General features: G+C 46.1%; 1 protein-coding gene across 1 annotated transcript; it reads left to right on the top strand.

Moving 5' to 3' along the window:
• Positions 1–317: 317 nt before the first annotated feature.
• On the top strand, positions 318–26,238 carry ALOX5AP (arachidonate 5-lipoxygenase activating protein). The gene is made up of 5 exons (XM_081302719.1): positions 318–438; positions 7,272–7,371; positions 15,768–15,838; positions 19,539–19,620; positions 25,809–26,238. The coding sequence occupies exons 1-5, from the start codon at positions 369–371 to the stop codon at positions 25,969–25,971; spliced, it is 486 nt and encodes a 161-aa protein (XP_081158845.1). The 5' UTR covers positions 318–368; the 3' UTR covers positions 25,972–26,238.

Consider the following 26,238-nt stretch of genomic DNA (forward strand, 5'->3'; position numbering starts at 1 on the left):
ATGACAGTCTTTTGGAGATCTCTGGTTCCTTCATGGGGCTTGCACTGGTCAGGGGCTGGGTTCCTGGGCTGATTCTGGAGACTCTCAGGGGACCTCCCATGACAAGGCAGTGCAGGCGAGCGGGCCAGCCCTGTCTGCTTCTCCTCCAAACCCTGCTCTCCTGGCAGGCAGGTCACACGGACTCAGAGCCTGGATGCTTTGGTGGCTAATTAAAAAAAAAGAAGAAGAAAGAAGAAGGCACTGTGCTGGGGACCTTCAGAATGTCTAATGAGGAAAGACAGAGCGCAGGCCCGCACTTCCCCTTCCTGCTCAGAGCAGGCTACAGCGCTGGAGCCAAACCAGTTCCCTCTTCAGAGCCCCAAACAAGCATGGATCAAGAAACCGTGGGCAATGTTGTCCTGCTGGCCATCGTCACCCTGATCAGCGTGATCCAGAATGGTAAGAGAAGCCCCTCACTCAGGGAAGAGCAGAGTTGGGGCAAGTCAGGCTTACTCTGTGTGTGTGTGTGTGTGTGTGTGTGTGTGTGTGTGTGTGTGAATGCAAACACTCTTCCTCATCTCTCATTTCTCTGAATGTATACAGGGGTGTGTATTTTTTGGGTGAATTTGAGATTTTCTTCCTCCTGGTCTTTCTCTCATTTTACTGGTGAGAGAACTAATCATGGTTTCAGAGCAAAGGCAGCAAAGTTGAGGGGCTCATGCACAACCCCTCACTCCAGCATCTGAAATCAGCCTTTTAGCTATTCATTAATTCAGCCAGGGAGGAGGTTGAAGGCAAGCAGCCTGGAAAGGGACATGAAATACATGGGGCTTCATTAATATACCTGCAGTGCCACTCAAGTTACATGTCACCTGTAGGCTAAAATAAGGAGGAAAAAAAAAGAATTAAAGAAGAGAAAAAAAAGTGAGTTTGGGAAGTGTAAGGGGGAAATCACCATATTATTTTACTTCTGAAATTTTTTCTTTCTTTTGAAGAAACTTTTTTTTTTTTGGTAGCACTTTCTTTTTGTCTAGCAATGTATGAGTTTTGAAGTATTTTTCATATTTACATACTGGGAGAGAGAAAGAGGAAACATTTTCTTATTTAGAATTTGCATTTTAATTAGCCTTGCTGTCAGGTGAAAAAAAAAAAAAAAAAACAAGCAGGTGTACCAGATCTGAAAGAGGCGGGACTGCGCAGAGCTGCCTCCTTTGAGTTCTCACCTAGGACTGCCTCTGAGTATTTCTACAAGGTTCTCCAGTGGCTTTGTGTTTTACAGTTTATTAAGACAAGAGAAAACAGGAGGGTAATTACTAAGGGCATCTTCTGTGGCTTAACGGCAATTACTGGCTGTTTATGCCTGGTCACACTTTGGAACTTGAAGTATTGAATTGCTACTCATCTTTGTCCCCATCTTGAACATGGACAAATGCTGGTGATTTTGCCTTCTGGGAACAGAACAAGGCTTCCCCTCACCTTCCCACATCAGAGGGGCTCAACTTTGCACACTCCAAGTATTTTTTTATTTTGCACCTTTTGGACCCCCCAATTTTCATACTGAATTACACACAATCAAGTTTTAGCTCAGAGAGGGAACAAGTGGCTTCTTGTGATTGCTGCTTTCTCAGGTCATTTCTGTTTTATAGAGGGTTTCCTAATTATAAATTGAGGATGGACTGATAAATATTCAGCCTGCACACACTTTCAGAGGCTTTGCTGTGCACCAGGCAGGAGACTGGATACCTGGGATATGGCAGTGAGCAAGATGGCTCTGGCTCCTGCAGTTAAGGAAAGGAAAGGAAAAGATAGCAAGCAGGAAGCCTGCAGCAGCCCCTCCAGGCTCTGCAAAGGTTGCATGGGTGGGTGAGCAGCACTAGCTCGGCTCTGGGTAGGGTCTCCCCTCTGGTTCTTCCCCACCACATCCATTTCAGTATGACTGACAGGCATTAGTAGACCAGAGATGCCAAAGCCTTTCACCTGCCTAAGCAGTTGGGGATAGACTCAGCTGGGAAGTTCAAGTTCACTCTCACTTGCTCCCTCTCAGTTCAGAGCTGAGTCAGGGGAAGCTGCAAAAAGCTCTCTGTTGTAAGAACAGTGTCTTCACCCCTACTAACCCAGAAGTCCGGGAACTCAGCCCTACTCTGTCCAGTGGGTCCTGGGCTTTTCCATAGTAACCTCACAAACCCCAGGGAGACTTGAGGTGGGTGGTAAGATTTCTGATTATTTTTGGCAGATGGGATCAAGTCTTCTTTTGTAGCACAACTGGGGAGAGTCTTCACAACCACAATCTAAAGGCTGTTCCCAGATTGGGTAAGATATATAAGAACAAAACACAGTGGCCTCGGGAACACAATTCCCTGGGAGTGGTGGAGGTTTCCTGATCAGGGAGGTACAAATATGCACTGGCACGGACCTATATTTTGGGACTGAAGATGTTCATGTTGGGCAAACACATGACCAGAGTCTGGCATGGTCGGAACATCACTGCCCTGTCCCTCCCCAGTCCCCTCGGAACCAGCTCTCATCCAAGGGAAGGGAATTTCTGTTGCTCTGGTCAAGCCCCAGAAGGGCCCCTTGGGCACCTCTCAGTGGCTTAGGATAAGTCATGCTCTCCTTTTAGGGAGGGACCTGAACTCCCTAGAAGAAATCATCTGTGAGGACTTTTTGCTGACTCTGTCTGTTCAGGGGTAACAAGAAAAATTCAGTGCTGGACTGAAATGGAGCAAATTATATTACGTGCATGTATAATTAGGCCAAAATGAACCCCACTATTATGTGTAACTATAAAAACATTTTAAAAAGAAAAATTCAAATAAGCTGGAAGATAACACCTCTACTTGTCTTTAACTGAATTTTTCAGGTAAATGTGAAGGTTCGGATACAGGTCCAAGGGTCTCTTTGCAATTCTAATTAACCTCAATGTTGCAACCATAAACCTATCTCAGAGAGTTAAAAAAAATATGCAAAAACTGTGCTCCCCTCACCCTCAAAGGTTATTCTGAACCCTTCCTATTAGTTTTGCAAAATATTTCCACGTTGTTACCAGGCACTGCACATTCTATTTGTGTCCCAAGACAACGAGGTACCATAGCGCATGCGTCCATGTCGGCATTGGCTCCATATTCTCGGTACACTGTGAGCCTGATTATCTGAGGGTGGGCAGAGCCCAGCCCGCCTGGTGCAACTTCCTGCTCTGCCTTCAAATGTTCTTTAGTCATCAAGATCTTTGAACTTGTGGCTGTCTTCCAGTTTTGATCTGCAGAATGCAGATTTGGCAGAACAAAGCAAGTTTAAAATACACCTAGAAGAATTATCAAAACCTGGTTTCCCAGGGAGTATAGAAGTATAGATAGATGCATTTTCTATGAATAGCAGGCAGAGAGTTTCCACTCTCTCCTGTCCTGGTGCCAACGACTTTGACACCAGGCAAACCTGGGGAAAACAGAGAAAGTCCCCGACTTAAGGGTGGTTCCTCTTAACAATTTTTTTTTAAACTTTATCATGGTGCAAAAGTATATCCATACAACCATTCTGTTTTTTCATTTAGAGTATGTTTAAGATGGGCTAGGCTAAGCTGTGATGGTAAGCAGGTTTGGAGGATTCAATGCATTTTTGACTTCAATTATCTTCATCTGATGATGAATTTATTGAAGTAACCTCATTGTAAGTAGAGGAGCACCTGTTTTTGGAGAAAGTCATTTTCAAAGGAGTCCAAACTAATGAGACTGGGAGAAGGAGGTGAGCTGAGAGGAGGTCCCCAGGAGGGCACTGAGCCCCGCATGATGATGGCAGAGGACTAAGAGGATGGATGACCTTCAGCAGGAGCAAAGCTGTTTCCATAGCCCTTCTGGCTGCAGGAGAAGGTGGGAAGAGTTAGCCTGCTTCTCTCTCCTCCAGAAGAGGCAGCCTCCTTCAGGTTTATTCTTGCTCTGAAGCCAAGAAGGGTGATTTGCTGGTCCTGCAGGGTGAAGTCTGTGAGCATAGTACCAGGGAGGAGAGTTGAGCTGCCAAGGTCCCTGATATTCCCACCCCAGCACATACTCACAAGGGACCTCACGGGTGCCATATTGGAAGGCTTGGCCATCCACCTTGGGGTCTGATGGGATCTAGAAAAGGCAGAGATTCATGAGTTTCCTCAATGTAAGAGTCTTCACATCACCTGTGTCTGCTCCTCCCAGAACATTCCAGCAATGGGAAACTCGGCCCACTGAGCTTGCCCTTCCTATTATTAGGCCTACAGTCAGGCGAGGTGTTTTTTGCTGTGCATAGTATTATCTCATTCTATCCTTTCACCTTATGAAATATTTACTATAATTCATTCCTATTTTATAGATGAGCAAAGGGAAACATGGAGAAGTTAGCTCATTTTGGTTGCAGGTCCCAGAGCCGCAGGGGTCAAACTGGGATTTAAACTTAAAACATCTAGCAAGCAGACACTGGCACCAGTATGTTGCCGCAAGTCCATTTATTCACGCACTCCATGCTCATGAAGTTCTTTCTTATGCTGAGCTGAAACCTGCTCCCTGTGTCTTCTGTCCTTCTGTCTGGAAACCCGTAGACTCTGACTGCTGCTTCTGTGTTACAGTGTGAGCTGCCATGTCCCTTCTGTAATGTCTTATTTCTCAAATGGCTTGGTTTTCAGAGTTCCTGGCCACTGGGTTACCTCTTGCTACCTGTGTTCTTTCTAGAATGCCAGTAGTCTTCTGAGCAAGGAAACTGAGACACTTGAGATTGAGCCACCCAGCCCATTAAAATCATCTACATTGAAACTATTCACTTGAGAACTCGTATCAACCACCCTGCTGACTCCAGTTCATTTGGTAGTGAGCTAAAATCTCAAGATCTTTTTATGTGTTTTTCAGAAACTCATTTCCCTTCTCTGGCCCTCAGTTTCCTCATCTGAGAAGTGGAGTTGTTAAGACCTTCCACAGGTGGTTGTGGATGTGTCCTGTGAGATGAGATGACAGGCGGGGAGTCAGGGGTCCTGTTGTGCTCTCTGCAGCCCTCCCTGTGTGTGCCCATCTCTCTCTCTCTCTCTCTCTCTCTCTCTCTCTCTCTCTCTCTCTATCTCCTGGTTTTAATTTAATGTTAGCAGCTAGCCAGGATCAGCGTGTTATTGGCCTTTGTGTACCTGGTTTCTGAACATACTGGAGGATTACAAGGGGTTGGGGGGCAAATGGGTACTGAGGCAGCCAGTGCTTCCAAGGCAGCTTAGAGGAGGAAGAGGTAGACCCTAGTAGAATATCGGAGGCAGATGGACTTGCTTGTGTTTTGTATTATGAGTAGGAAAGATCTGCGGGTGTTTGTAGGGTGAAGAGAAGGAGAAAACAACCAAATACTGAGAGTCCTGGAGTGTGAAAACCAGCAACAGAACAAAGCCCTGAAAGGGTGGCAGGACTGGGGTCAAGTTCACAGGTGGAGGGAGAAAACTTGGAAGAAAGGAAGGGATTGTTTCTCTCTGAGCAAGGAGGAGAAGAAGAGAGGCAGGACCTAGAGGAGTATAGTCAAGTTGTCCTGCTGGCGGAGAAATAACCTCTGGGTGTCTGAATACCGCCCTGTTTACATGTTTGGGTAAAATCTTGAATTCTGGAAAGAAAGTGCAGAATGTTCTGTAGTGCTGTGTGCTAAGTGGGGACATTCAGAATGGACAGGTTTATTGCACCCTGTGTGGCTGATGGAATCCTGCAGGGCGCTTCATGGGACAGCAAGAGAAGAGAGATGTCCTCCCTCATGCGCTCAGCTGGATTCCAATTCCCAACCTCCCTGACCTCCCCGAGCACCACCGGTGTCTATGTTTACAGAGTGGGGACAGTACTACCCACTCCACCAGCTGGTGACAGGCTCAGGAAGGGAATAATGTCAGGTGCCTCCCAGGATGCCTGGAGTGTGGCGGATCCCCCAGGGTGCACACCAGCCTACAGGTAGCTCAAACTGGGCACACTCCTACAGAAAGGAATTTTTTTTTTTTTTTTTTGCAAAAAAGAAACCTACCATAGGCCTTTGTTTACCCACATGGCTGATAAGATGCTCCTGTCATATCTTTCTGAGGAGGCTGACATGAAGGTGGTGAAAAGGACCCAGCCACATCTTCCTCTTTTTCACCCTTGAGATAGTTCAGATGTAGAACAGGAGGGGGAGAGACCTCCATCCCCCACCATCCAATCCAGTCGTGCCTGCTGGAGTCTGTCCGTCAGCATTTCCTACATGTCCACAGCCATTACCTCCATCCTGGGTCTGACCCCTCAAAAAGAACCTTCCACACTTAAAGAGAGAGTAGCTTTCTGATCACACCATTCCTGCACTCCATAACTCCTGTTGCTGTCAAAGGGAGCTAGGTTCCAAGTCTTTTCCTACAGCTCTGTCAAGGCCAAGGCCGCTCTGCTAAACCCAAAGGACACTTGTTGATGATCGCCTTGTCAAGCCCTGGCTCAGTCTCTCTTTCTCATTGAGCCTCACTCTGCATCCTATTGGGCCCCTCGATGGCCCTTTAGCAGGCTCTTCTTCCTTTTCTGTCCGTAGCTCAATGCACTGTGTAGTTTTAGTTTGTGTATCTTGTTTAGTGTGTATGTAGCTGTCTCCTCCTCCAGTGTCCTGGCCGGAGCATAAGCTCTTTACAACCGAGGCTGTTTGTCTGCTTTGTTCTTGGATGCAAATGTCTGGCTCATGACAAATGATAATAGATTTATGTCAGTGGAAGAACAATTCGCTGTCTACCCCTTTGGCCTTGTTCTACCGTGTCCTGCTCCCCAGCCCTCTTCCCTCCCCCATCTTAAGCTGAACACATGGAATCACAGACAGTGCTTGCCTCTGGACCCTTGCATGTGCTATTCTGCTGGAGTAGAGTGATCGTTTCTCATTGCCCGCTCCCTCTATCTGCTTGGTTAATTCCTACTTGTTCTTCAGATTTCATCTTAGGTGTTAATGCTTTTAGGAATCCTTCTGTGACCCAAAGGTGCCTCCTTCGATGATGTTTGATAAAGCTGTGTACCCACTCAATCTCATTTTGACATGAATCACTCTTTAGTTTTATTTCTCCTTTGTCTATTTCTTTAGAACTTACAGCCCTACAGTGGGTCTGTGTCTTGCTCGCTATCACATCCTCCAAACCACATGCAGTCATCAGGAGAGATCAGCTGCTGAACACACTTTTTGCAATGACATTTGATGAAGGACATTTAGGGCTATTTGGAGATGGAGTCAAAGAAGCACTTTGATGTTCTAGTAAAACAGTGAAATAACATATTCCTGAACATGACCCATGTGAACCCAATCCACACCTTTCCCTCTGGCAGGATTCTTTGCCTACAAGGTGGAGCATGAAAGCAAGATGCAGAATGGGCGGAGCTTCCAGAGGACGGGAACACTCGCCTTTGAGCGGGTCTACACTGCCAAGTGAGTCTAAACCCTGATGCTGCTGACTAACAGTGAGGACATGGGCCTGGGGGCTTCCTGAAGGGAGTGAAGACCACCCTCAAGACCACATATCTGCCTGGGCAACCTGGGCTAGTGTCAGAAGAAAGGAAGTGGGGACAGGAGGAGCTGGGGGAGGTGTGATTTCGGCAGCTCCAGAAGCATCTGTGGCAGTCCCTCGGTCAGGGGAGTTGACCAACTTCCTGTGGGTTGGTTGGAGGCTCCATGGTGAAAACCAGCCTTGACTCATCAGCCAGCTCTGGAGCAACAGGCCATGCACACGGGCAGCAGCCTCCACTTACTGCCCTGGCTGTCCCGGGTGACAGTCTGGAGGTGACGCCAGTAAGTTTCATAACTCTGGGTCCCTTTGAGCCACCAGCACAAGGACAGAAAGAATGGGGCATATGCAGTTGTGTGACCCCCTCTCTCTGTCTTTACTTATGAATAAAACAGCAGTTTGAGAACAGGAGAACAGCTAAAGGAAGAGGGTATGCTTTATTTGGGATGCAAATCCCAAAGGACAGTTAGTTATTCAAAGATGGCTTTACCTTCATGGGGAGTGTATTTAAATAGAGGATCAGCGGGGGGGGGGGGTGGGGGGTGGGGGGGGGTGTCCTGGCCTGCCTCTCCAGGCTTCTGACAAGAGGCCTGTCGGAAGGGAAGGCTCCATGCTGGGGAGCTAACTAGAGAGCTGGCCTTCAGTTCCAGCCCAGAGGTGACTTCCATGTCCCCAGAGCTCCTTCCAAAGGGGAGTCACAGCACGGAATACAGTATGTGTAGAATGACAACAGTAGCCCAAGCAAACTCAGGGACACAGATTCCCAGGGAAGGTGCAGGAGGCCCTGGGCTCCCTGCAGGCTCTGTGGGAACTTCTGGAGGGAGGGGCCCACTCAGGGGCAGGGTCAGCTTTCTGTGGGTTAAAGTGACTCCAAGGGGTTTGGAGGGTACTGCATCACCGTCCTCAGGCCTTCTCCTGAGTCCTCTATGTCATCTAGATTTGTTTATTTTTCCTGTGGGGCATGGTCATGCGGGAAGGACTAGGGGAGTCTTCCTCTTGGCAAGTTTTTAATCATTGGCTTCACTTTTCCCTTAACTTCTGGATAGTTGTATATCTTGTCCGGACCACTTCTAGATATATTGGCAGGGTGGTCTTGGGCTGATTTTTGACCTTCACCCTTTCTGGGCCCTTGGCCTTTTGGGGTCACTCCCGAGTACTTACACTGCTCTGTAGTGTACCCCCGGACCTCTCCCTCTCCGTCCCACTTCATAGCAAGCATGACCAGAGTCACTCCGTCAGTGATCTCAAGGAAATCCTTTGCTGAAGTCCCCACAAGGAAATTTCTACTTTAGCATCTGGACCTTGGGTGCATTAATTCTCAGAATCAATTTAAGATTATGGATGTCATTTAAAAGACATGGTAGACCCATTTGAGGGAGGGCGGGGAGAATACACAGCTGCCATCAGTCCCATCAGTCTTTCGGCCCACTTGCTGTGGGGGGTGGGGGGTGGGGGATGGAGGGATGAGGGGTGGGGGGGTGGCGAGTCAGCACTCAGAACATCATGCACAAGAGGCACAAAGATGGCCTCTGATCAGGGATGGGCTCCAAACACCTCGGAATTCCAAGAATTCTTTCCACCAGTGTGGAAAGAGCAGCTTCCTTGCGTCCAGAAGACTACATTCCTGCCAGGTACACGGGGTTCACTGGAGTATTTAGCTCCTCCATTTGGGAGAAGTTATGGTGGAATCTCACCGTACCTTCTTAGAAGTTAAGTTTCCATTTTGCTGGCCATGCACAAGAAATGGAGCGGATGGGGCCATCTTGTGTCTGCCCCTCACCCTACCCCACCTCAGGAGTGAAATAGCTCTGTTTTGAAGACGTCAGTGTAGCTTACACCTGGACTTGTTGATTGTCAGTCTCCAAATTGCAGAAGTGCAGTTTGGCTGGGTTGTACTGTGTTGCTGGAGAACGTGGTTTGGAAGTTCTGCAATCACGTAGGTTCCAGGGGGAAGAAGGTGAAAGAGGACGGTGGTGGGTAATTGCTGCTTGGGATCCTCACCATGTGGGTGCTGCAACCCAGTTCTCAAAACCCCTGTGTTTTTACCAGTTAGCCTCCATGAGAGGGGAAGAAGAACGAACGAGGGGAGAGGAAAGATCATGTGGAGAGGGAGAGGTAGGAAGTCAGGGGGTGGGGAAGAGAACTTTCTGTAAGATAAAGGTTGCTCAGACATAGCTGTGGTTCTTCTACAACGACCACTTCCTCCCTGGCCCGACAGCAGTACATGTGTGCCTGTGTGGATCGTAAGAAGGGGCCAGAGATCCATGCAGCAGGTTCAAGCACTAACTAGAGGTAGCCCTGCTGTTGGCCTGCACCTGAGACTCCTGGGAAGGAGATTATATGTGGTTCTAATAGAAAGTCATTCCTAGCAATTGCATTTGGTGTGTGTGTGTGGTGTTTCTGAAAGCACCAAAATGGGGTGCAAGATGATCCATGGGGGTGCAGGAAGATTTAATTTAATCTTGCTATCTAAAACATAAGAAATGAAACTTTACCCATTTTGAATACACAGATTGACAGTGGCACCTGTGCCATACGTAATTTATACATAAATGTACCTATCATAGGGTTGTATGATCAGAACTTTTGGTTGTTGGGGTCCAGAATCATAAATGTTTAGAGGCCCTGGCTATGAGGGGGAAATAGCATAAAGGATAAATGATACTGGTGGGTTGAAAAACTGATGCATGTTTTTCAGCATAAAATATGACTGTTGACAGATAGGGATTGCTCAATATTCTGAGTTGGTGCATTAACAGACATCCCAGGTGGCGTAGTGTATCAGCACAGACTTGGCCTTGATTAATGACCTGTCCCACCACCCATCTCCCACTAGGGCAGTGCTGAGTCAGAACTAAAAGGAGGTGAACCTTGACTCTCTGTTCACACAGTCCAAATGTAGTTCTATGCGCTGTTCCCAGAGGATGAGTACAGCTAGTACAACCTTGGTCAAGGTTTGGTTTTTGGAGACAAATCCTAGTTAGCTAAACAAAATCTAGAGTTTCTCCCTGTGACTGAGGTGAGTTGAGGCGAGTACAGGGGATAGGTCTTTGAAGACGTGTAATTTCCTGAAATGTGTTCTATGGATTCCAAGTTCATAAGTCATTAACATGTGTTGCAGGGAAAAGTTCTTTATGGGCAGATGTTTTAATCAACTTTTCCACTACCGTGACTGAAACACCCGACCAGCACAATTGTAGAGGAGGAAAGGTTTAATTTGAGGGCTTATGATTTCAGTGATCTTAGACTACAGGAGGCTGGCTTCATTCTCAGGTGAGGCAGAATATTATGGTGAAAGAGTATGGCAGAGGGAACCAGCTCACTTGAGTATCAGGAAGCAGAAAGAGAGAGTCTTCACTTGCCGGATACAAATATATACTCCAAAGCCACGCCCAATTCCCACCTCCTCCAGCCACACCCCACCACTTCAGTTACCACTCAGTTAATCCCTGTCAGGGGATTAATTCACTGACTGGATTAAGACTCTCACAACCCAGTCATTTCTTCTCTGAACCTTCTTGCATTGTCTCACATGTGAGCTTTCTGAGGGACACCTCACATCTAAATCAGAACACCAGACTTTTGAGAACCCATAATATACCAAGCAGTACTTTAATTCTTGGTTCTCCATAAATGCTACCTCCTCTCCCAGATATTTTTTGCAGATCATTTTGGGAAGTGCCACCCTAATATCACTTTTTCTGTCCATCTCTTGGCATCCACTGTAGACTCACTTTCAAGTAGTGAAAATTAGAACAATTATTTGAAGGTGATACATTTATAATAATCCCATTGATTGGTATTGGTATTATTATCAACTCCTTTTCATGATTTTATTGATTTATTTGGTACCGGAGATTGAAGCCAGGGGCACTCGACCACTGAGTCACATCCCCAGCCTTATTTTGTATTTTATTTAGAGACAGGATCTCACCGAGTTGCTTAGTGCCTCGCTTTTGTTGAGGCTAGTTTTGAACTTGCAATCCTCCTGCCTCAGCCTCCCGAGCCCCTGGGATTACAGGCTTATGCCACAGTGCATCTTTCCTTATTTTAAATCAACCCAAGCCAACTAGTGAAACATTAAAGTTTTTCTCTATCATATTCCCAGAGGTGGAGAAAAATAAAGGGAAAATAGCACAAGTCCTTTTTTCTGTAGAAGCAGCAAGAGTGCAGGGTGCCAAATTGAACGTAGCTCAGTGAATTATTGCCAGAGCTGCCCAGAAGCTCCTATTTAGATATCTAAAAATGGATATCAAAATGGGTTTGTCCGTTCTGTTTTGCAGAACGAAATGGCACAAAACTCCTCAAAAGAAATCCAGAATAATAATCGTGTGTCAGTAGGAAAAGACATTCCCACTGGGTGAAGAAGGAAGATGCTGGAGCGGTAATAGCCACCACTTACTGAACATTTCCTGTGAGCGTGCAGAGCTTTATCTCATTTTATTCTCAACTGTTTGGGGGGTAATGACTAATGTCTTCCTTTCCCCCTTATATGAACAAATCGAGGCTCCATGAGACTAGGAAATGCACCCACATCCACACATCCAGTAAGTGGCAGCTCTGAAATTGGATCCAGGTCCTGTGAACCTCTCAAGTAGCCATGAGACTCCACGGCAAGGTGACCAAGGGTCCTTGAGCTCAGCCTGGCAGCAGCCCCTTCTCACAAAGGGGTATATGTGGTTGGAGCTTTGAATGGAAGGTGGGCTGGAAATTCTGGATGGGGAGAGGGACTGGTTTGAGCTAGAGCAAGAGGCAAGATCTGAGAATATCCTGGAAATCCCGAGAAAGAGACCATTCTCTGACAGTTCAGAGAGCTTCATTCAATTCCAGACCGACTATGTTTTTATTAGGAACCAAGGTAATATAAAATAATAGGAAGGAACAATTGAAGGATTTTTAAAAAAATTTTTTTATTGGTTGTTCAAAACATTACAGAGCTCATGATATATCATCTTTCATACATTTGACTCAATTGGGTTATGAACTCCCATTTTTACCCCAAATACAAATTGCAGTATCACATCGGTTACACACTCATGTTTTTACATAATGGCATATTAGTGACTGTTGTATTCTGCTACCTTTCCTATCCCCTACTATCCCCCCTCCCCTCCCCTCCCATCTTCCCTCTCTACCTCCTCTGCTGTTGTTCAATTCTCTCCCTTGTTTCCCCCCCACCTTTCCCCTCACAACCTCTTATATGTAATTTTGTGTAACATTGAGAGTCTCCTACCATTTCCATATGCTTTCCCTTCTCTCTCCCTTTCTCTCCCCCCACTCGTCTCAATTGAAGGATTGATCTAACGTTGAATCACTGACCAGTTCTCTCTAATCAGAAGATTCCTGGACAATTAAAGATTTCTTTTTCTTTTGTCATTACTAGACAAAACTACTAAAACCCCAAACAAACCCCCAAGAGACATGGGAATGAGAAATAAGCAGGGTAAATTTTTGGTATTAGTATATTTTTTAACTATAAGACCATCAGAAATTATTTCCCGTCAGACATAGCATTTTTCAACCAACTGAAAAAGGAATTTTTTTCCTTCTCGTTTTCTTGAGCTTGGAAAGGAATCACATTTTCTCAGTCCTGAGGCTATAATTTTTGTGCCTCTAAAAATGTGTAAGAATAGAAGTGAGGTTGGTATTCAGTGGCTGCTGCATTTGTAATGTTGGGCCTATTTATTTCTGAGTATGTCATCCCCCAATGACGATTTGCAAGGGCCTCCTGCCTTCTGGGGTAACTGGTTCACTAGATTCATGAAAGTTCTAGGGTCCAGAGCAACTAGCAAAGCCAGCAGGGGCCTCCTCTTCTTGCCCTGTGCCTAGCTTTGATTGTGAATGTCTCCCAGGACAGGATACATGGATTTCTCACCTATCACATTTACTGACTTGTCTAGAAAAGACTCTTTTTTTTAATATTTATTTTTTAATTTTAGGTGGACACAATATCTTTACTTTTATTTTTATTTGGTGCTGATGATCGAACCCAGTGCCCCATGCCTGCTAGGTGAGCAGTCTACCACTGAGCCACAACCCCAGCCCAGAGTGGTTTGACCACTGTACCAGGTGCTAACTATAAGCTGGTAGGGTGTGGCTGGAGGAAGTAGGTCGCCAAGGGCATGTATTTGGGGTTTACATTTTGCCCTGGCACCTCACTTGCTTTCTCTGCTTCCTGTTTCTCATGAGCATAGTAGTGCTTCTTGGCTATGCCCTTCCACCATGATGACCTGCCTCACCTTGGGCCCAGAGTCACAAAGTCAGCTGACCATAGACTGAGACCTCTGAAAACCATGAGCCCCAAATAAACTTTTCCTCCTCTGAATTATACTTATTCGGTATCTTGGTCACAGTGATGAAAAGCTGACACATGTGGGCCTTTGGAGGACACTCCCCATATTCTAACCTTAGCTCCAGAGTTCTCATGTACACTGAGGTGCAGGACCTTAGCAGTTAGAACAGTGGTTTAGAAACTATACCTTTGCTTGTGCCTGTATATTTTGCCTTCCACTCACTCATGGTTCCCAAACTTCAGCATGCATCAGAATCACCTAGAAGGCTTGTTAAAACAGGTGGCAGAGTCCCTTCCTCTGAGTTTTAAATTCTGTGGGTCTGAGGTGGGCACAAAAATTTGTATTTCCAACAAGCTTTTGGGGTATGTCAATACTGCTGGTTCAGGGACTTTGACTCCAAAATGTCAGTGGAGTCTCTTAGATTTTTTTGTCTCTTAGTTTTACAGATAAGGAGACTAAGTCTAGACAGATTGCTTTGCCAGGGGTGAATAGCTGGTTTATGTTAGGATGAGGACTGTCCTAGTCGAGTGCCCTTCCATTGCACCACATCGCCCTTCCCTGTTTGGGCCTTTCATATCTTGCTTTGTTGTTTTCCCATTTTTACTGCTTAGCTCTTGTCCTGTTCTAGACTGCAGACTCCTCACAAGGACACTTCCTATTTAATTTAGTATAGTCCAATTGTTAACAGGCCTGGCTTTGGAGACAGAATGACTAGGTGTGAATCCTGGCTTTGCCCCCTGCCCCCAGGCTGCGAGACCCTGGTCTAAGAGCCTCAGTTTTTCATCTGAAACAGAAGAATAGTAGTGGCAGGCCGAGTAATGTCCATGATCTAATCCCAGGAACCTGTGAGTAGGTAGTTTCATGCTAACCAGTTGAACTTGAAATAAAGAGATTGTTTTGAGTATCTGAGTAGGACTCCATGTCATCACAAGGGTGTTTTAAAATGGGGAAAGAAGAAGTGATTTATATCAGAAAGGCTTGGACTGGGGGTTGTAGCTCAGGGATAGAATGCTTTGTCTGGCTTGCTCCAAGCCCTGGGGTTGATCCCTAGCACTGAAAAGAACAACCATATGATTAAAAAAAAAGAAAAAACCCCACAAAACCCACAAAACCCTGTCAGGCTCTGTGTACCTCCCCAGAAAACATCAGGAAGACTCCAGCAGCCGTCACTGGCTTTGAGGTTGGAAGGAGCGCTGAGCGGGGGGATGCCAGGTATCTTGAAAGGCAAGAAAATGGACCCTTCTCTTGAGCTCCAGAGAGAACCCAGCCCTGCTGAACCCTTGCCTGTATTCCAGGGAGATCCATTTCAGACTTGTGACCTCCAGACCTGAGAAAAAATGACTTTGCCTTGTTTAAGCCACCAAGTTTGTGGCCACTTGTTACAGCAGCCAGAGGAAACTGATGCAGCTGTCCTGTGTACTCACAGGCGAAGGCCATGAAACACCAGCTCTGTGCCTGGTGTACAGTGATGTCCCCGACCCCAGGGCAGCGAGGATTGTGCCCAGCACACAGCCAAGCCATTAGCAAGCTTGCTTTTTTTTGCATCGGCTTTTGTGATGGGAACCTGGTTTCTTTACTGCTTGGGAATCTCCTTTCCTGCTCAGCCTGGGCTGCAGACAGGGGCTGATCTGTGAGTCTGACATGGAGGTCAGCTCAGGTGGGCTTTCCTCTCCTGACACCCCCATCTGCTCATGACCACACCCTGCCGTCTGCTTTGCTCACTTTTCAATTCCAAGAAGCACATGGAACAGGAACCCTGCCAAAGCGAATACATCAAGAAACCAGATCTCAGATCGGCTTCGCTGTAGGAAGGGATTTAATGGATTCTGAACATGTGTTGGCTTCACCCCGTGGCCTGTGGCCGGCGTGGTGGCTGGCGGCCACGTCTTCCTGGGTAGATGTAAGTGGAACGAGAGGCGTTTGCGCTCTTGCATGGTGGTGATTATTAGCTTGAGGTTTCAGGTGATTTTCAGACCACATCGCAGTAACGCGTTTCCTGATTTCTTTCCTCCTTGTTTATTCCACAGCCAGAACTGTGTAGACGCCTACCCCACTTTCCTGGTGGTGCTCTGGAGTGCAGGGCTACTTTGCAGCCAAGGTAACTTCCCTTTGTGTGTTCTCTTTCTATAATGTGCATCTCTCAGAGGTTCAAAGGGCGGCCGTTTTGTTGAAAAGATTTTGCCTGACCTCCAGCGCCGACCCTCCAAGCTCTGCAGAGGCCAGAGCCCTTGGGAGGTTCTGTTCCAGGCTCCCTCTGCGCCTGCGCAGCGTGTGTGATAATGCATTGCTAATGCTAGCTCCCTGGCGGCTGCTTGAGAGCAGCGGCGCTGACAAGGGTGGTTTAAGGCTAAATGTGACTCAGAATCCTTAAACAGCGTTAGCTCAGATACAAGGGCATTATAAATGAGAGCGCCGGAGGGATCTATTCTGGGACTGCTGTTACTTGGCTCTTCTGCTAATAAGCTCCCTGCATAGTAGCCCTCCTCTGGGCATGTGTCCACAGAGCCCTGGGCTGGATTCCAGGACCTCAGCCTACCTTGGGTTATCAGCAGCCCACAGTCTTGACTTCAGCAAGTTGGGAGAACAGATCAACTCCCAGAATTGATTTAAAGTTAAATTGGAAACCAGTCTTTTTTTTTTTTTTTTTTGGGGGGGGGGGTTCCTCTTTGGAATTTTAGCACCAGATAGATTTGACCATGACTGGCATATGTCTGGTGGTAGCTGGGTGTGAAGGAGGTTGGCTTTTGTGGCTCAGCAGGGCCTATGCAGAAAGGCCACAAGCAATCCTCTAGGGAACTATTTAATTCTTATCACACTCTCCACAATTTATAAAGCATATATATATATATATATATATATATATATATATATATATATATATAATTTTTTTTAATTTTTTAAAATTTTTTTCCCCTATTACCTTTGCAGACCCTTTGGCTCAGGAGATAAGTCACTTGTTTGGGGTTTCTCAACTAAAGAGCCACACAGAGAGAATCAGAGCTCAGGTTTTTCAGTTCTAAATTCACAAGCATCTTCTTACTTTTTTTTAATTTATATAATAAGTACACACTGAATTTACACTAAACCACCTGAATGGATAGGGATAAATAAAACAGGGGTGGTAGTGAAGCTCATTACTGATTGTCAAGATGGACACAGAAAAGTAGGTGAACAGATGCATTATTGACAAGAGTGAGACACGCCATGCCGGATGGAGGGGCGGGATAGACAGTGGAAGCCACTTAAGGGACCCTGTGTACCCCCTGGGCCTGGAAGGCCGCCAGTAAGCTCAACACATATGTTTTATTTTCTATCTGAGTGAAGTAAGAAACATGTCTGGCATTACCTGAAAAATCAAGTCAAACTACGCTTATACTAGGAGTTATGATTCCTTTTATGTCCTAAATGATACTTGATGGAGATGAATCTACAGGAGTGCTAGCTAGGTAAACACAAAGGGAGTTTGAAGGCTTTTCAGAGCCTGGAAATATGCATCTCCTGTCAAAACAAACATTGGCATTTCCAGGACTAGAAACCATCAGTCATCCCTGGTGGATAATTGTCATTTCTTATGAATATAGTACAGTGCGGAATTTTTTAGCTGGAAAAAACCCTAGAGATTATTCTAATCCAAAACCCTCACTTTCCAGAGCAGGAGTCCAAGCCCTAGAGGGATGAGTGGCTTGCTGAAACCTCAGAATTTTAGATCCCAGATTTGTCACCTTTGTGTGGTTCAGGTTCCCACGGGAGGCCCCCCGCCATTCCCTGGAGCAGGGCAATGGGTACCGAGCCTTTCCACTCCTGATTTCTATTCTCATGTTCAATTGAGTTCCCATCGAAAAGGAAATGGGTCAATAAACGAGAACCCAGCCATCCAGGTGGGAAAACTTGGTCCAAAACAAACCAGGGATGGTGGCAATCTCCTGACTTCCAGAGAATAACAGTTCTTTTGTGTTCCAATTTTATTATCTGTCTTACAAAACATAACAATTATGTTTTGTAAGGCAGGTAGAGCGGTGGAAAGAATTGGATGTTGGGGAGTGACAGATTGGAAGCAAATCCAAGGATGTTCATTGCCGGTGTGTGACCCAGGCTGTAACTCTGCTTCTCTATGCCTCAGACTCCTCATTGTCAAACAGGACCATGGTCCACGGTCCACCTGTTGCATTCCTGTGATGAGGAAAGGAGATGATTTGCATAAGGCCCCTGACACAGTGCTTGGCATGTGCCAGATTGAGCCTTATATAACTGCCTATATCGGGGCTGGGGTTGTGGCTCAGTGGTGGAGCGTTTGCCTGGCATGTGTGACACACTGGATTTGATCCTCAGCACCACAGAAAAATAAATAGATAGGTAGGAGTATTGTGTCCATCTACAACTAAAAAAACTGAAAAAAATAAAATCTTCCCATACCTGACTTTTTATGACTCACAAATGGCACTTTTGTATGGTTCACTTTAACAATGGAAATTCAGTAAATGTTATTATTATTTATTATTTTTTGTACTGGGGATAGAACCTAGGGGCACTTTATCACTGAGTGACATCCTCAGCACTTTTTAGAATTCTGAGACAGGGTCTCGCTATGTTGCTGAGGCTGGCCTTAAACTTGTGATCCTCTTGCTCAGCTTCCCCAGTGACCGGGATTTCAGGTATGCATCACTGTATCCAGCTGTAGTAGATGTTATTATCAGTGGTGCTGCTGGTGGTGATGCTTGAAATTAGAGGACCCGGTTTGAAATTCCACCTCTGAGATTACTTGCCTGACTTTTTTTTTTCATTCATTTGAAAAATATATTTTGAATGCCTATTATATGTGCCAGTCACTATTCCAGGCTCAGAGTGATCTAGCAAAAGGCAGCTGTGCTCACAGATCTTTTGGTCTGAACCTAAATTTCCTCTTCTGTTGTATGGTGACAATGAAGTGCTTCTTACCAGCAGGTGGCTGGGAGGGTTGGAATCCAAGTTTCCAGAATGCCTGGAGATGCTTGGCATGTAAAAAGTGCTCATCGATGGCAGTTAATTTGTCATTTGAATAGTGCTTAGATTTCCAAATCATTTTTATATCAATGGCCGCATTTCACTCTCACATTAATTCTTCAGAGGTGGGAAAGCTGTAATCAGCTTTTGGTCCACATGTAGAACAAGTTCAATGCGTGTACCCGATAACATTAGTCCTAGTGGAGCTGGGTTTCCAGCTCCCCACCCCAAGTGCAGAACTCCTTGGGGTTATTGGGGTGCTGCTTATGGCTATTTCCCAAGGGGCTGGAATGCAAAGGGAATCTCCTTTCCTAGAGATCATCAGGAGCAATTGTCCAGAGAGGGTAAGCATTGTGCTTCTGGGAACCCCTGTTGGGGGTTGGGGGGTGGGAAAGATGTGCTTTCAAGAGAAGCAACCTCAGACCCGGGCTTGGGGGTCAAGTCCTTCCCCTCTCTCTTTACCAGCTGCCAGCCTTACACAAGCCCCTTTGACCACCCGGATCCAATTTTCCACATCTAGAAGTAGGCATGTTGATCCCAGTTATGTCCAAAGGGGTCACATCCAGTGGTAGACAGGCAAACATTCTGTAGGAATCCACACAGACCCCGTGGGGGCTGGTGGGAGGCGATACTGCTGTTGTTCAAATTCTCAAGTTTCTCCCAGCCTGAAGTCCACACCAGCCTCCACCACTGGAACTTGTGGCCTCCACTGGACATTGTGACCAGAGTGGCCGGTGATGTCTGTATTGCTGTTGTGCTAACAGTGCATGTTTGGGTGACGGTGAAACTGACGCAGGTGTCTCCCCTTCTCCACTCAGTTCCTGCCTCCTTCGCTGGACTAATGTACCTGTTCGTGAGGCAGAAGTACTTTGTCGGCTACCTGGGGGAGAGGACTCAGAGGTAGGTCACTGAGACTGTTGAAGAACCATGAAGGGACTCATGCTTTTCAGACGTGCCTTTTGAGCAGTGACTAAGATCTCCCATCTGGGTCTCCCTGCATTTTGAGGGCTGTGAAGGCATAGACTCATCTGGTTTTCCCACTGAACATTCCTCTGCCTGGTGTTGCATTGATCCAGGGTGCTTTCCCACCCTTTCGGGTCTGGGACTGGGATGAATTTTTCTGTCTGGCTTTCCAGGTCTCCTTTGTGTGAAACAGTTCATTGCTGGTCTAGAGAAATGAGATCTAAAGTTTTCCCCTTAGGGTAAGTTCCCCAGATCTTTTGGAGACCAGCACAAAAGATGCTAAGAACATAAGATGCAGGGAATCCCAGCAAGGAGATTGTGGATAGAGGCACCATTGCATTATTTACAGAAGCTTCCAGAAAGGAAGCCCCCAAAGCAGCCCTATACTTCCAGGTCACCCAGATTGGGAAACCTGGATACAATAAGCCCTGATAGTGACGACAAGGCATTTTGGGTCACAGTTTGACACCAGTTCTTAGAGGCAGGAGTTCCTGGAGGTCTGGAGGTCCCCCAGACCTGCCACCCACTGTGCCCCTCCCAGACCTCCCTGTTGTCCTCGTCTACTTTACTTCCTGCCTGTTACAATAGCACCCTTCTCTAGTGGTTGGTTTGTGGGCTGTCCCTTTAGACAGGCATCCTTCAGTGATGACAGTAGACTGACATCTGGGGACTTTGGCAGCTGAAAGTATGTCATAGGGGGAGGGGTACCTGGGAAGCTTCACAGTTTGAGGGAGTTGATGGTGAGCTGGGCTGTAGCCAGGAAGACATGTCCACTGTTCCTGTGGCCCTTCTCCCCCACTCTCCCCGCTGTGGGGAGGTGTTCTCATTCCTCCTCTCAACCCCAGCTCCACTACCCCTCTTTTTCTTATCAACACTGTCTTTCACCCTCAAAGGCATCTATCAGGCCTTTCCCCAGATGGTTACCTGCTGTTACCAGTGGAGGGGGGCAGGCTGTCCAGCAAGGACGTGAAGGGCTCCCCTCTCTTGGGCTGGTTCCCTATGCAGCCCGGTCCCCCCACCCCTTCAGTTACTGATCTTCTGACACTACTTGATTGAAATACCATGAATGCTTTAATTCTGGGGCAATCTGTGAGGCATGACATCTGTTCAGCTACCCACAGGCCCTTTTAATTTTGAAGGTGGTGTTCACTGATCACTATTAGGCCATGTATAGATATTGGTGAAGATAAATGATAGGATATGGAATCACAGTCAATCTTAAAAATACTTGGTTTCTCTGGATTTCATGGAAATACAAATGTCCCCACCCCTTAAGTCTCCCTGGGGTGTCTCTCATCAGATGGTGGTAAAATAATCCCATTTTAATGCCCTCCCAGTGGGTGCATGTTCTAAGCCCCCTTCACCTCCCCTGTAGCCATGGTGGGCATTATTGATGTGTGATAGTGTTCTTTCTTTCTTTGTACTGAGGATTGAACCCAGGGGCACTTTACCACTGAGCTACATATATTCACAGTCCTTAATTTTTTTTTAACATTGAGACTAAATTGCTTACAGCCTTGCTAAGTTGCTGAGGTTGGCTTTGAATTTGCAGTCCTCCTGCCTCAGCCTCCCAAGTCTCAGGAATTACAGGCATGAGCTATTTCATCTCTCCTCTCTTACTCCCTCCCTTCCTTCCTTCTTTTATTTCCCTTCTTTTAAAAATATTTTTATTTTAAATGGATGCATATTCATTGTACATATTTATAGAGTACAATGTGATTTTTAATACATGTACACAAATTTTTAATACATGTACACAAAGTGTAATGATCATTGGGTAATTGGCATATCCATCACCTCAAATATTCATCATTTCTTTGTTTGGGAAACATTCAAAATCCTCTCTTACTAGCTACTTTGAGAGGTTTAATTAATTCTTGTCAGCCATAACTATCCTCCTGTGTGATAGAATATTATGACTATTCCTCCTTTCCAATGGTTCTTCTGTACCTACTAAATATCCTCTCTCCACCCCTCTCCCAAATTCTTCCCAGGATCTGGTAACTGCTATTCTATTCTCTACTTCTTTGAGGTTGTTTTAACTTCCACATGAAAGTGTGAACATGTGATAGTCATCTTTCTGTGCCTGTATTTTACTTAGCATAGTGCTCTCCAGTTCCATTTATGTGGCTGCAAATGAAAAAATTTCATTCTTTTTTGTGGCTGAATAATACTCTAGTGCACATATACCTGCTTCCCTTTGTCCATTCATCTATTGATGGACCCTTAGGTTGATTCCATATCCTGGTAGTTATGAATAGTGCTGCAATAAACATGAGTACAGAGGTGTCTGTGTTATAACAGTGTCAATTCTTTGGATACATACCCAATAGTGGGATTTCTGGGTCATCTGGTAGTTCTATTTCTATTTTTTTCCCTAATGGCTATACTAATTTACTTTCCCACCGTAGGGCTCTTTCTTGCTGAGACCAAACCTGGTTCTGAGCAGCAGTCATCAATAGAAGTGATAGATACTAGAAGAAAGGTGTAGTCCTACTCTAGACCAAAATATAGCCTGAGGTAGACACATGACCAAGGGTCTCTATGGTTAAGTCCAAGAGGATTTTCAATTCTACTCTCTAGAAATTAGTTGCTAATATCCTCTTCAGTTTAGGACCCACTTCCACCAAAGTCCCCATCTGTCCTGTGGGCTGTGTTCGACTCTACAGACACATTATGCCCTGGTGCTCTTGGGAACTCCTTTGCCCTTGGCCTCACCAATCTGGGAGGATCCAGCTCATGAGAATTTTCCTAAAGAATTTCTTTCTTGGGCTCCAGGTCTTCTCTTGCTCCTTTCCAGTACTTGCTTTGGCCCTGTCCACTGTAGAGTTCTGGTCTCATTCTTGGTCCAGTGGGTGGGTAGGACACCCTGCCATGTATCTCCCACCTTATCCTAGAGATTGCCAGCACAGTCCAGATGGAAATTGTTTAGCATAATACCTCTTTTATATTTCCATGTAAGCTTCATGCAGCTCGAGGTGGGCTGATTTGTTTCAAAACTAAAACCAAATCCCAGCCTCCAAAGTCTGAAGGAGTCTCCAGGAAGTCACTATGGTACAAAAAGCAGGACTGCAGCCTCAGACAGGCAGGTTTCAGTCCCTACTCTACCTTTTCCTGGCTGTGTGATCTGAGGCAAATCACTCAACTTCTCTGCTCTTGGTTTCACCAGTAGGAAAATAGATTAACAACACATTTTCAGAGTGGTCGTGAGAATTAAATGACAAGGATATAAAACACCTGACTCCAACAGATGCTTAATAATTTAATTCTGGGCTGGGGATGTGGCTCAAACGGTAGCGCGCTCGCCTGGTATGCGTGCGGCCCGGGTTCGATCCTCAGCACCACATACCAACAAAGATGTTGTGTCCGCCGAGAACTAAAAAATAAATATTAAAAAATTCTCTCTCTCTCTCTCTCTCTCTTTAAAAAAAAATAATTTAATTCTCACCTTCTCCATACATTTAGAGAGAATTATGTATCAACTTTTAGAAACAATGAAAGAGAGATCTGGGTTCCTCAAGGGCTGTGTGGGCACTGTCTAGACTCCCAGCAGCCACTTCTGCCCTCTGGGTCATTTTAGGCTTCCTTGGGTGGTCTGCCTAAGCTCCCACCTCTGCATGCCGTGCCCACCTCCCAGGACTGGGCCCCTCTTCCATTGAGCTCTGAAGGTGATGGAGCCCTGGACTGAGCGGTTGCCTTCCACACTCTGCCTGGGACGAGTGATAGTGCCCTGATCCTGGCTCCCACAGGAGCTCGTGTCTTGAGAACTTTGAACAAATTTTACCTAAGGCCAAGAACACCACTATTTCACCTTTCACTGCGTTTTTAGCTCAAGCACAAAATGAGTCAGCAAATCACTTTTTCTTGCTTCTGGAATGAGCATATGGTAGCCTCATTCTTGTGCTAGATAGATCAGAGCCACGGCAGTATTTGACGTGTCACAATTTAATTTCTCAGAACCCTTTATTCTCTAGTTAAAAATATCCCTTGTGTGGACTCCTTTTATTTTCTTCTCCTTCCTTTACCAGCGCTAGCAGGTGGCTCCCTGTCTTGGTTCCCTGGAGCTATCATAACAAAACACTGCAGACCGGGTGGCTTAAATAACAGAAATGTACTGTCTCACCATCCTAGAGGCTGGAAGTGCAAGGTCAAGGTGCGGGCAGCTTTGCTTTCTCTAAAGCCCTTCTCCCTGGCTTGTAGATGGCCATCTTCTCCCGGTGTGCATGTTTTTCCTTTTGTACCTGTCTGTGTGCTACTCTCCTCTTCTTGTAGGAACAGCAGTCTGCACAGATTAGGGCTCACCCGTACGACCTCATTCTATCTCACTGCCTCTTTACAGATGCTATCACTGGGAGGGCTGGGGAAAGGCGAGTTGCTGATCAAAGGGTACGAAGTTTCAGTTAGACTGGAGGAAGAAGTTTTGACTCATCTGTTGTATTGTACAGTGATGACAGTTAATAATAATGTATTGTGTATTTCAAAATTGCTAAGAATAGATTCTTAACAACCTCACCACACACATACACACACACACACACACACACACACACACACACACGGAAAGTTGGTGAGGTGGCAGATACGTTAATTAGCTTGAGTAGAATCTTTCCACCAGGTATACATAGAGCAGAACATCACATCGTACCCCACAAGTAGACACAATTATTATTTTTCAATTAAAATATTAGTAAAGAAAGACCCTGCCACCGAACAGAGTCAGATTCTGAGGTACTGGGGGTTAAGACTTCAGTCTTGACATTTATTGGTGACTCAATTTAATGGTGACACAATTCGGCCATAATACTTTCATTTGGGACCAATTTTGCTCCCTGGTAAGGAGTCGGATGCCCCCACTTCCTGAGCAGGACTGGGAACAGGCACCTAAGGAGACAAAAACAAAGCTGGCCAGGAGCAGGGGTGGCACGGGCCAGTGGTGCTTTTCAAATCCTTACGGGTCCTTGAGTTGTACAGGGAGTTTGTGGAAGTGCAGCTTCGGATTCCCTGGGTCTAAGAGGGACCTGCCATTTTCCATTTCTGACGGACCACACTTTGAGTAACAAAGAGGTGGACACTTAACTGCTGAGTGACTTCCAAACTTTTGCTGTAGGAAAATTCTGAGTTATACTAGGAACCTTTGGGGTGGCCAAATTCTGCTTTCTTTCCCTGAGTCCAGCAAGAAACAGGTTGTAGAGGCATTAACTCACCCATTAGCTGAGTGGCTGGTCTCTGAGTGTTCTTGATTACCAGAGGATGCCCCTTGCCAGGGTCTTTGCTAACAAGTCCACTTGACAGGACTTTCCAGAGATGCTAGCTCCGTGCAGATGGGCCCAGACACGGCAGTCAGGAGAGAGGCCTCAAGGGCAGCCTCTGCCTGCAATTCGGTGGTCACCTCTCACTGGGGAAATGCCTCCTGACCCAGCTGATGATCTGCCTAAGCAGCTTAGGATTTTGAGCCTTTGAGAGAAAGATTTGAATGTATTAAAAAGTCCCTCTTCCTCCACTCAAAATAGTAAGGTCCTGTTTCCCCCGGGGTGATGGGTGGTGGAGGTGCTCAACTCTCATTAATGCAAACATGAATCATTCTTTAGGGGAAGAGATGGAACTCTCAGATGCCGAAGCACCTTTGAGATTCCACCGGCTTTGCAGGCTCATTTAAAACATGACTTCTAGCACAGTCCTGCATCATACACACGGCCACCAGCCCCAGCATGGGTCTTATCGACCCTCCTGGAGAGCGGCTGATGTAGAGAGGGTTTTAATGAGGTGATAGTGTTCCTTATCCTTGGTGGGATTGCCTGCCAACCAGCAGGACCTGCCACCCTCCCGCTGTAAAGGGGCTGGCATTAAGGACATGGGGAGAGTGCAGAGAAGCCGGCGCCACTGAGCTTTAATGATGATGGGTTCTGAGGTCTGGGCTCCTTCACCTTGGCTTTGAAATGTGTTCAACGACTAATAACATCCAAGACACTTCCACCCTTTGTATAAAGGAAACGGGTAAATGGGAGCACTGGGGGGCCAAAGAAGCTATAATTCAGATCCCACGAGGCTGAAAGCGATGACATGCTTTTGGGAAATGGGTGTCACTTGGGCTGTGTCTATAGTTTTTTCTCCTCTCTTCTTTTCAGCACCCCTGGCTACATATTTGGGAAGCGCATCATCCTGTTCCTGCTCCTCATGTCCCTGGCTGGTATACTCAACTATTACCTCATCCTCTTTTTCGGAAGTGACTTTGAAAACTACATAAAGACCGTAACCACCACCATCTCCCCTCTGCTTCTCATCCCCTAACTCTCTGCTGAATACGGGCTGCTGCTCTCATCTAATCAATACCTAGAAGGCCTCATAACTCAGCCCTCTAAAGGATTCTGCTCCCCTCTACATAGCTGTAAATCTAATGGCCATCTGGGTTTTGCAGCTTCAGTTAACCTTGCTTTTCCGGGAAGAAAAGAATTCCGAGTCAGCTCTGCCCCTTGCCCGTAGCGTGGCCCCCAGATTGTCATCCGGATGTCTCGTGACCAGATACATGTTTTCCTGAAATAAAATGCATGGACAAGT

Source organism: Spermophilus citellus, assembly GCF_964194105.1.
Source record: "Spermophilus citellus genome assembly, chromosome: 1".
Taxonomy (NCBI): Eukaryota; Metazoa; Chordata; class Mammalia; order Rodentia; family Sciuridae; genus Spermophilus; species Spermophilus citellus.